This window comes from Mastigoproctus giganteus, chromosome 2 (assembly GCF_048544385.1).
Source record: "Mastigoproctus giganteus isolate SK-2022 chromosome 2, ASM4854438v1, whole genome shotgun sequence".
Classification (NCBI taxonomy): Eukaryota; Metazoa; Arthropoda; class Arachnida; order Uropygi; family Thelyphonidae; genus Mastigoproctus; species Mastigoproctus giganteus.
Genome location: NC_143576.1, coordinates 95,490,871 through 95,503,368, shown reverse-complemented (window position 1 = coordinate 95,503,368; position 12,498 = coordinate 95,490,871). Strand labels below are relative to the sequence as shown.

Here is a 12,498-nt window from a genome sequence, read left to right as displayed (position 1 = left end):
ATTCATCAAATTTATTTACCAAACTCATAGCATTGGTGTACATGCAAGTATACATGCACATGTTCCTATTCTTAGCTACCCTAACACAACCCATATGTTTACTTGTACCGCAATGAACCCAGCAGTCTCTGAAATATCCTGCATCTTGTTTTCCACGCTGCTGCTCATTCCAATAGAAGCAGTGCAAGAATCACTTTCACTTCTGCCAGTGGCTACTGTTAATCTATTAGTCCTTGTATCCCCCCCAAGCCTGGCAGTTTTCCGGCCCACCTAACACTGCCTCGATAGGATCAGGAAACATTCTTGCACCCTTTCTATTTAAGTGTATCCCATCCCTGTAGAAGCAGTCTCTCCTGTCAACAAGTACAGACCAGGCTGAAAAAAATTTTACCCCTTGAGCCTTGCACAATCTTTCCAGGGCCGAATTGATCGAAAAGGCTCTCATCATATACTCCCTCCTATCGTGTCTGGGCAGACACGATAGGAGGGAGTATATGATGTGTGTCCCATCATTTAAGTGTATCCCATCCCTGTAGAAGCAGTCTCTCCTGTCAACAAGTACAGACCAGGCTGAAAAAAATTTTACCCCTTGAGCCTTGCACAATCTTTCCAGGGCCGAATTGATCGAAAAGGCTCTCATCATATACTCCCTCCTATCGTGTCTGGGCAGAATTGCAGACACTTTCAAATTCAACCATAATTCACGTATTTTTTTCAACATAGCAAAAATTTCAACTTCCGAGGTCGTGGAACGAATTACCAAAAAACAATGTGTTATTGGGTTCACATTACGATATTTTCAAGATACGATGGTGTCTCTGGAATGGATTAATATCGTAAAGCTGGATCCACTGGATTGTATAGCTAATCGCATGGTTTGAAATGTGGTATTTATGAATGTTTAACATTCATTTTTTGCAATTAATGTTCAGATTTTCAATTTTGTTGATACTTGATACTTTGAGAAAAAAAACTCGTAAACCCCGGAACTTGTAAAGCGAGAACTGCCTGTGGTTATTTTCTTCACAAGTATTGCCTGTAAGCAACTCTTGTAATAGAGTAGGTGTCTTAGATAGTGGGTAAAGTGAAATCTTTCCATCATGACAGCATTTAATGTATTTATTCAATGTGTTTAACTCATGTCCCCAATACCTTGCATTGCAATACTCACAGTTGTAACATATTTCCTATTTCATGCTCTTCCACATTAATTACAGCTTATTGATTATTCGCATAGACAGGGTTGGCAGGGTTGTTAATGACAGTAAAGACAGCATGCTACTACAACAGAATCTAGAAAAGTTAGACAGATGGCCTGAGAAGTGGCAACTGAAGTTTAACATTGACAAATGCAAAGTACTGCATTGGGTAGCTGTAACCCAAGAGAAACGTACCAACTGTGTGGTACTACACTCAGGGAGGTGGAGAATGAAAAAGACCTGGGGGTAATTGTGCAGTCAGATATGAAGTTCTCTGAGCAGTACAGACAGGCTGCCAGAGCAGGTCATGGAATTTTGTCAATGATATATTGGAATTTTGCTAGCAGAGACAAGGTGATTATCCCTTCGTATAACGCAATGGTCAGGACACACCTTGAGTACTCCTTACAGGTCTGGATGCCTCATTTTAGGAAGGACGTAGAGTTGCTAGAATGAGTAAAGAGAGGGACAAGATTGGTGAGAAGAGCAGAGGGGTGCTCTTACCAGGAGAGGCTTAAGTTCTGCAAGTTGCAGCATCTGGAGACTAGGTACTTGCAAGGTGATCTGATTGAGGTGTATACGGCCTTGAATAGCTTGAGCAGGCTCAATGCTGATGGGATACTTCTGCTTGTTCAGATTAAGAACCTGAGAGGGCATAATGTTGTAGAATAGATGTGCAGCAGTTTGCCTTTAGTCAGAGGGTAGTTGATTGAAGGAACAGACTTCCATCTCTTGTTGTGGAGGTTGATAGCTTAAATAAATTTAAGGCTGAACTAGACAAATATTTAGAGTGACTGGATGGGTAAAATGGGAAGGGGTTTTTTTTTTTTTTTTTTAGCTGATGCTGTATAAGCTTACTTTTTCATTAGCATTCCTTCTACATTTCTCAACGTTCTTACACACTGTTCAGCCATTTTTGCACTTCTTAAAACTTAGAACAGTTTATTAAAATTGAAGACAGATAAAATAAACAGTTACAGGCATAGGTTACCTTTCTTCAGTCGAAAAACGTTAGTACAAAAATTAATAAAGAATGCCCGGTATGGTGGTCATGTGAGGTGAACCACGTGAACGTGTGCTAGCAACAATTAGCAGTTGGAAAATCTTGAAGCATACCTAAGCCTTTTATATAGATTCACTAATGATTTGTCTTCTGGCCTGGCCCAGGATACACATATATTACAGGTCCAGCAAATTCCAAATAAAACATCTTAAGAGACCACAACATCATCAATCCTGACCTATGTTATTCACTGCCATACATGAAAATATAATAACCCATACAGCTTCTAACACACATGTCACATCAGTGATGAAACTACCATACTAACAGGTCAGCCATTGCAGGGGGAGGGAACAGATAGTTCATTTGGCATGGTTAAAGAGCACAGGGACCCATTACAGGCCTCCCCACAAGATTTGTGAAACATTCAAGAACCTTGTGAAGAAGCCCAAAATTTGTAGTTTCACCACTGCACCACATGGTGCAAAAGGTAGCCCACTTCAAAACAGAAAGCCCCTTTCAAAAGATTTTCTGGACTCATTAATTGCAGCAAATCTGCACTGATGAAGCACCATAAATGCAATGTGGCTAATGATACATTCAAAATATTCTAAGTACTGTTCAAGCTTTTGTCGTTATGAGTATAGTTGTTGGTAAGGATATTGGGAAGGAGCAAGTTGCAGGCTGTTCATCTGCCATATGCCTTGTCATCATGTGGGAAATGGAGCCAGACAGAGGCGGATTTAACGGCGGGCGCACCGGGCACGCGCCCTGCGCCCCGACTTCTGAAGGGCCCATGCAAAACCCCAACAAATTAGTTGAACATATTAGTTCAAAACTTTGTGATTATTATTATGCTATTATTAATTATATTATACATATATTATATTCAAATTTTATTGGAAATAAAACATTAATAGTACATAATATTTTTTATTTATTTAAAAAAATGGTTAACATGTATTTTTATTTTCCCTGTCTCTCTCTTTTTTTTAAGGGGCCCAATATTTTCTTCTATGCCCAGGGCTTCAACCGACCTTAATCTGCTCCTGGAGCCAGTTCTGTAGGAGAAAGTTGAGCCTGGTGAAGCTCTCTACCATGAGGACTCATCTGATTCTTGATGCTGGTTGTGGGCACCTACTTTTCTTGGACTATTGTAGTCCAACAAAAGTAGATATAATAGATTACTCCTGTAATCCAACTGGGGAATGGTTAACCTCATTGTGCTGCTGTTACTGGAAATGGACATAAGCAGCAGTAATATATTGTACTGCACAGCAAGTTCCACACCTCTTCACCAGGCAATTGACTGACAAACTGTTAGGGCACAAATACACCAAAATTACCTACTAGTGGACAAAACAAACAAACATATAAGTTGCAGGGCCATGCAAATTGGGGGTGCATTGGATGTGTTGCAATAGGTCCCTCAATCTAAAGGAGCCATCAAACTCTCAATGTAAATAAATGAGACCCCTTAACTCCTTTTGCACAGCCCTGGTGAGATGTATAACATAATAAAGACCATCGATAATATTGATGAATCCTGGCAAGAAGCCAGTTCTAACTATACGAACAGTGTTTGATGGAAGAAGTAACCAGATATCACAAATGGCTCTACTGGTTTTTAGAAGAGTGTGCCTTAGTCAGCAATGAATCAAGCCAACTTGCACTTGATAGCTTCATCAAGAAATGAAGATATCAAGTGATCACATCTAGAAACTTCATGCCTGGAGGTGGTTGAAAAATAGGTCTAATTTTATTTACTCCAAGGCGAGATTTACAGAGGTGTGGTTGCTCGGGCCCCAAGGAAATGAGAGACCCTAGAACAATACAATTACCACTGCTCCATGGCTCCCTCCCTAAGACCTTATTTTAGGACTTCTAAGCAAACTTGTGCGAGGGAAGGCCCCCAGGCTTCCTAAATCCAGCAATAATTAACAATATTTTGTATTTTTGTTATTTATTTAATGTTTTTTAAGGATTCTGCATTATATTAATTTCATTTACTTTTCTTATAATCTATCTCCATCGACAAAATGTTTTATAATATGCAGGAATCATAATTACACTTCTCAGAGCCCAAGGCTTTAAGCTCTTGCAGGACCCCTTTAAAGATGAGAGTCAATGAAAAAAATAAAATAAACTTGCATATATAAATATAATCAGAAAAAAAAAATAATAATAATTTTTACCGATCTGTTTAAACACAAACATTGTAATACTGTACTGTGAAATATAAAGAACAGTACTGAACTAAACTCTGTGTCACACATTGTTTGCACCTCTGACATTTAGGCAATACAGCTGCTGTGTAAAATGCATGAATTAAGAATTAAAGAGACATTCCACAATTTAGTGGTGTCTGTAACACATTTACACATACTGTACCGAGAAGTTGTGCTGGTCAGCTGCTTTCTTGTGTTCATAACTAGCCGAAAAGATCAAGGCATATTCCTGATGCAGATAATATGCCATAGTCAACCTGTGTTCTACTGTAACACCCTATTAGAGAATCAGGAGAGAGTGATTTTCCTTTATTCTGGAAATTAATCTGTTCTTTCACAGAAATGAGTCATCCACACTTTCAGTAAATTTCACCTGTCTCTGTTTACATGGTAGGTACAAGTGGGCCCTAGTTCAGATCATGGCATTAAAAAAAGAAATTGCTTTAAAAATTTGAGATTGCAGAGGCCATGCAAGGCCCAAGGCTAGTGCCTCATACACCTGTTCATAAGTACAACCCTGATAATAGGAGTCATTAAATTCCAAGTTAAATACATAATATTAACCAGAAACCCTAGAACAGGATAAAAAAGCCTTTACATGTGAAGAAAGTAGTAGTAGTAGCAGTAGCAGTGGCATTTGATGCAAGAAAGCAAGTGTATGAGCTTATGCAACATCAGCCAAAAAAAAATAATAAAAAAAAAACACACCATTCCCTCCAAATGCCTGTCCAGTTCCTCCTTAAATTTATTCAACCTATCAACTTCCACAACGACAGATGGAAGTTTGTTCTAGCAATTAACCACCCGCTGGCTAAAGGCAAATTTCCGCACATCTAATCTACATCTGTCTTTTCTTAATTTGAATTTATACCCCCTTAGGTTCGTAATCTGAACAAGCGGAAGGATCCCATCAGAATTCAGCATGCTCAACCCATTCAAGGCCTTATATACCTCAATCAAATCACCGCGCAGGTGCCTAGTCTCCAGCCACTGCAATTTGCAGAACTTAATTTGCAGAACTCTTGGTAAGAGGATCCCTTCATTCCCCTCGCCAATCTTGTTGCCCTTCTCTATACACACTGAAGTAAATCTACATCCTTCCTAAAATGAGGCCTCCAGACCTGTACGCAGTACTCAAGGCGTGGCCTGACCATTGCCTTATACAGAGGGATAATCACCTCCTTTTCTCTGCTAGCAAAATTCCTATATATCATTGACAAAACCTCATGACCTGCCCTGGCAGCCTGTCTGCATTGCTCAGAAAACGTCATATCTGACTGCACAATTACTCCCAGGTCTTTTTCATTTTCTACCACCTTAAGTGTAGTACTACACAGTTGGTACGTTTCTCTGGGGTTACTTCTACCCATATGCAGTACTTTGCATTTGTCAAGGTTAAACTTCAATTGCCACTTCTTAGCCCATCTGCCCAAATTATTAGCATTAGCAGAGGCATTTGATGCAAGAAAGCAAGCTTATGCAGCATCAGCCAAAAAAAAAAAAAACCCACTTCCACTTCACCCCTCTGTTCGTTCAAAATACCTGTCCAGCTGAGCCTTAAACTTATTTAGGCTATCAACCTCCACCACAAGGGATGGAAGTCTGTTCCACCCTGTTGCAGTAGCACACTCCCATTACTGTCATTAACAACCCTGCCAACCTTTGTATCATCTGCAAACTTCGACATTAAGTTAACAAATAAAAGCTGAAATAAAGTCTAAATATTATCTTTATAGATAACGGAAATCACATTCATGTGAACACGTTTTTGTTTGAAAATGAGGCTAAAAATCTACTATTTGGGTACCACTTGTCTCTGCGCAGTTACTGTTATTGTTGGTTTTTAGGAGCATTAGCAACTAAGGCCATATTGCTCCGGGGATATGCGGTGGTCAAACCCTGACCTTTCCACATCCTCCGTATTTGGTGGTCACGAGGTCGAACCCTGGTCTAATCAAGAAACGTGTGCTGCGCATTGCTGCTCCAGCCCACCTGGCTACGAAGGCGCCCTCTGCGCAGTGGGCGTGGTCGTAGAACGGAGTGATTGTACGATCGAGTTCTGCGATTGGATGATTATTGTGAAGGCGTTTTGTTCCTAATTGTTTTGTATCGTCGAGGAGGGGTATGCTTAGCTTAGGTAAGGTGTTTATCTCCCCCATCGTTTATCTTCCGTTTTAAAATCGGAAAACGAATTCCCGATTTTAAAACAGCGGCAAGCTGGAGGATAAACACCCTAGGCACGTCAACCTAGGAGGGCAGTGAATGGCACCTGCCAATCCCTGCCTTTTTCCGACTCTTAGTCGAAGTCTAGAATGGTACCCGAGATCTGAATTTTAACCGAAAATGAATGGATTTTTGTGACCACTGGTTTATATGACCGTTTATAATTCAATTACACAAGAATTCTGTTTAATTAAAGCTAAAATTGTTAGGGACCTACCCATCGCAAAAAGTGATGTATGACTGTACGAAAGAAAAAAAAAAACAAACGAAATGGAATTTCACACCTCACGCATAAAAAAAACAAGTCGAGTTGGAAACGCTATCGCTGAAGCCTTCGGAAAGCAGTTAGTGTTCGGCATTTTGTCAGTACTCGCCGTACAAGGAGTTTGCAATTTTTTTTTCCAGTTTTTTTTTTTTTTAACTCAGTAATTATCACTAAGTTATTTACCTCATATTTAATATACTGCTTCCGCCATTCTGGAGTAATATGCGCTGCCAAGTGTTCAGCAAACTTCATAACTTTTGTTTCCTTTCATAACGTGACATGGATTTTTTTTGAAACAAAAAGAACAAGACTACACCAATTGTTCGGGTGCCTTGAAACCTGTTGCTCCCTACTGCACATATACAAAATAGCCATTAACACTCAACTACTCGTATTGTACTAAAATAAAACTATCCTCAAATGACTACTGAGCAACAATATTTTCATTCGTAACAACAGATTTATAACAAGATCCAATCCCTCTGCTGGGTAATTAATTAGTTCTAAATTTTGGGGTACCAGGACACAAATGCAAATTCCTAATAATTTGGCGGAAAAGCATACAGAGTGCGGCCACGATTATCCGAGACGAATGGGGTTCAGACTACCTCAGATGACAGAAATCTCGGACAATGGTAATCCAGCTTTTATGCCAATTTTTCAAGTGTTTGGATTCATTCATAATTGTATAACATTTATTGCATCAATCAATGTCATCATCAATATAAATACATAGAGTAATTGCAATAAAAAATGCGTACGCAGTAGTTTTCAAAAGCATTTAAATATTTTGTAAAAGTTTTCTGCGAAGTGCAAAATCTAGAACTCTTTGTGCATTAATTTAACAAAACAGTATAACCTTAGATGTTAATGTTCGCATGTGGGAACCAACCCCATCTGTTTATCAGAACAGATGACGGTAGTCTGAGAACAATGGATTGGATACTTTTTTATAGTACAGTAAAAGGTAGCCAATTACAGTGCATATTACATATAATACGCATTTCATACATACTGTGCGCTTTTTTTAAGATGGTCACTGTCGATTACAAGTTTGAGCAGATACATAGTCTAAGCATCCGAATGTCACAAGTTTTTATATCCCTGTTCAGTGACTTGTTGCTAGTCCGTTAGCAACACAATGTGCTTAGGCGATTTAAAATTTTATACCGTACTTTTTTTTCTTTCTTTCTTTTTTTTTTTTTTTTTGTTTGTTTGTTTATTTTGCTGTTAACAGAAGCTCGGATACTCGAGGTCCTGAGTCGGCATTGAATTAGTAACCCCCTCCCCCTCCCAGGGTAGGAAATGGACTGGTCTGTGACACTGGTGATATCTCAAAGTCGGAAACAGCTGTTTTAAGATTGCAGTTCGCACACGTGACGATCAGTTTTCAGCCTCGAAATCTTCGAACGTGGAATGATTGCCGGAAAGACACACGTGCCAGTATGGTTAAACGCACTCATTCTGTGGTGTCACGAGTGTACGGTTACTGGAGCGTTTAACAACAAGCTAAAGGTCTCACTTGGGTCAGCCCCCTTGGGGTTGACACCGTGGCGAGAGTCGTGTGTCTTGTTTCGTAACAGAGCAGTTACGCAGCACAGTGTTCCAGCTAACCACTCACAATGCAGGAACAGCAAGACCAATACCCGAACGTTACTTCGTATAGGCTATGGCAGTCGATGGCCTTCACGGGTACTCATACTCACTGTGAGAAACAAGAAACTAAGCCTTGCATGAACACGATAGAACTAACACTGGTCACCGATGTAGAAATTTGTCGCCTGGGCTGATGAATTCCATTTCCAACTTTATCATGCCGATAGGTGTACCCACATTTGGAGAAAACGACATGAAGCCATGGCATCTGGATTCACCATTGATATTCAGCAGGCAGCTGTGGTGTTATGGTTTCAGGACTGTTGTAGTGGCATGCCCTGGGTCCTCTATCACCGTCAGGAGCGGATTAAGGTCGGTTGAGGCCCCGGGCGCAGAAGAAAATATTGGGCCCCTTAAAAAAAAGAGAGAGACAGGGAAAATAAAAATACGTGTTAACCAATTTTTTAAATAAATAAAAAATATTATGTACTATTAATGTTTTATTTCCAATAAAATGTGAATATAATATATGTATAATATAATAGCATAATAATAATCACAAAGTTTCGAACTAATATGTTCAACTAATTTGTTGGGTTTTGCGTGGGCCCTTCAGAAGTCGGGGCCCAGGGCGCGCGCCCGGTACGCCCGCCGTTAAATCCGCCTCTGATCACCGTTAATCAACGAGTCGATGAGAACACTTGCCTTCCTATCGTCGCCGACCAAATATACCACTTCGTGATAAAAGTGTATCCAGACAACTTCGGCGTCTATCAAAAAGACAATGTGGCATGCCAGAAGGCCTGTCAAGTTGCTAACTGGTTTCAAGAAAATGACAATGAATTCTTCATCCTCCCATGGCCGCCCAACTCATCCGATCTCAACTCAGCTGAGCATGCTTGGGACCTAATAGAAAAAGCCATTCGATGTTACGACCATCCCACCAGACAATGTGTCACTACCACAGGACAATTTTCAACTCCTTGTAATTCCACAAGGTGTTGTATGTCAAGAGGTGTGTGGACTGTAATACGGACAAAAGGTGGTTCTAGGAGCTATTAGGTAGGTGTTACTAATGTAAAGACAATTCTCTATACAGGGTGTCTCAAAAATACACTGCATAACTTCAGGAATGAGTTCTTCATATGTAGACAATAAAAATATTTTATATCAATATAGACGCGGAAATGCTTGGTTTCCGAGTTTTGAAGGTCTGTCTATGACACTTAACTGTTCACATCACCTTATAGTAATTGTTCAAAATATCCACCTTCTGCCTGAATACAGGCCTCACATCGATGTCTCATGGACTCACGAAGACGATGCCAAATTCCTGGCATGTTTCGTATTGTCTCACAACCTGCCACAATTCAATTGCAGAGAGTTTCCACATCAGCTACCAGAGTCGAATAAACCAATGACTTTAAATAGCCCCGCAAGAAGAAATCTAGTGGGTTTAAATCAGTGAGCATGGAGGCCAGACAGTTAGTCCACCTCTACCTATCCACTGACCAGGAAACCTTCGATTCAGGTAATTGCGGACTAGGTGGCTGAAATGTGCAGGAGCGCCATCGTGCATGAAGTGTGCTTGTTGACGAATGATCAGTGGCGTGTCGTCCAAGAAATCAGGCATGCTGTTTTCCAGAAAGTTTCTGTACGCCTGCCCTGCGAGTTTGTTTTGAAGTACATGGGGCCCAAATAACTTATCACCAAAAACACCCGCCCAGATGTTGAGGCTGAACTGCTGTTGTTTATGTGATATAAGAATTGCATGTGGGTTTTCCTCAGCCCATACATGCTGATTGTGAAAGTTTTGGATTCCGTATCGTGTGAACTGTGCTTCATCTGTGAATATCAGGAAAGTGAGGAGTTGTACCACACTGCTGCAAGAACCACTGGCAGAACATTACTCGCTTAGAGTAATCTGCTGGTGACAAGGCCTGTACCCGTTGCAGATGATAAAGATACAGTTGGTGTTCTCAACTGGCTGTTCAATACTCTCCAAATAGTCGAACGTTGAACAGCCAGTTGCATTGCTATTCTGTGTGTGTGCTGATTCCAGGAGTGGCATGCACAACATCCAAAATCGCCTCCTCTACTTCAGGAGTTGTAGATCTTGGTCGTCCTCTGTCGGCAGCACGAGGTGTAAAGGTCCCATATTCACAAAAGTGGCGATGGATACCTTCAAACGTTTTCCCGTCTGGACATCTTCGTTTTGGGAACCTTTCGTGGTACAAACGACGAGCCTCCAGAGCATTACCTTCAGCCAAACCGTACATAAAGTGCATATATGCTTGCTCCTTATTTGAGTACATGATCGGAATGGAAAACCATCAGATTCTGTCAGTACCTTGTGATGAAGGAAATCACCTGCGGAAGATAAGACATTCCGGTTAATAACTCTGAAACCAAGCATTTCCGGAACTATGTTGATATAAAATATTTTTATTGTCTACATATGAGGAACTCATTCCTGGAGTTATGCCGTATTTTTGAGACACCCTGCATATACGAGGTGTGACAATAAAGTTCTTGGATGATGCTATTGCAGTCATGTTTGATTAGTTTGAAAATAAACAGAAGTGGCATGTTGTTGTAGTTTATACTTTCTCCAACAGATGGTAATACAGATTGAAAGTAACAATCCGTTTTTAATAGTAATAACCAGTTAGCAAGTAACAGCCAGCTTCGGTAACATTCTGTGTTATAATTTTGCAATGGATCAACAAACGGACATCATATTTTGCTTTAAACTGAGAAAATCTGCGTAGAAATGTATGAAATATTAAAAACTTTATACACCTTATGGTACAAAGAGTTTGCAATTAAACTTTGAACAGATGAAGTCGTACCAGTATGTTTTAATGGTATAAGCTGTTCAAAGTGCGCATAAAGATGGTCGCGATGACCAAAGAAGTGGACGTCCGTCAACGTCTCTAAATTAGGTCAGATTTGTAAAAATTTGGGAAATTGTGGCAAGAGATCATTGTTTGACCCTCAAAATGACGAGCTGGATATGAATAAGGAGACGATTCGTCAAATTCTTCGTTAAAATTCAGGGAAAGGGAAGGTTTCTGCAGAACTTGTCGCACAGCCTCACGGATAAGCAGAAGCAACGAAAAGTATCATCATGCAAAGACTTTATTCAGCCTTGTCAAGACAATCCTAATCTTCTCGACTGTATTGTCACTGGAGATGAATGTTGGGAGTTTCAGTACGACCCAGAGAAGAAGCGTCAGAGCACATGCAGTGGACATCAAAATCATAACCAAGGCCCAAAAAAAGTCATTTACAGAAGTCCAGGATCAAGACGATGCTGATCATGTTTTAAGACAAACAGGGTGTGATCCGCAAGAAATTTGTACCTGAAGGAGAGAAAGTCAATGCTGCGTTCTATGTACAGGTGCTTCAAAGACTATTGAAGCGCATTTCCCAGGTGAAGCCGCAATCTCGAGAAAAAGTCAGCTGGTTCTTATTGCCCGACGAGGTCCCGCCCATTCTTCACTTGTGATGAAGACATTTCTGACAAAACATGCATTGTACAGATCAACAATCCACCCTATTCTTCCGATCTAGCACCAACAAATTATTATATTAGGGTTACCTGTAATTGATTACATAAACCCGTATTTGTGTCTGTAAATTGCGTGTATTCTCTGGTTGATTTTCCTGTTTTGCTGGACGATAAAACCCAGTTTATGGGGAAAAAAACCTTGCTATCTACGGAAGAGACCGACTAACTCAGCCACGGAGTGAAAAAAGCCAGTAAAGTTCCTCACGTCATCGACGGGATTTAAACCCGGGCCTTTTCCACCTGGTGTGGGGAAAACGGTGACAATACCACTGTGAAATACGTGCAGATGACCTAGCACTAAAAACAACCAAATATATTAGGCCACTCAAATATTTAAGTTCATATGTCGTGCTGTGTCTCATATCTGTTAATTGAGTGTGTTCTATGGTTGATTTGTCTGTTTTGCTGGA

General features: G+C 40.3%; 1 protein-coding gene across 1 annotated transcript in view; it reads right to left on the bottom strand.

Annotated features, from left to right (window-relative positions):
• Positions 1-7,170, bottom strand: part of LOC150089438 (solute carrier family 53 member 1-like) — a 165,410-nt gene extending 158,240 nt beyond the window's left edge. The window contains exon 1 of the mRNA XM_090389982.1: positions 7,102-7,170. Coding sequence (XP_090246108.1) covers positions 7,102-7,170 — 69 coding nt within the window. The remainder of the gene's footprint in view (positions 1-7,101) is intronic.
• Between the last annotated feature and the right edge of the window lie 5,328 nt (positions 7,171-12,498).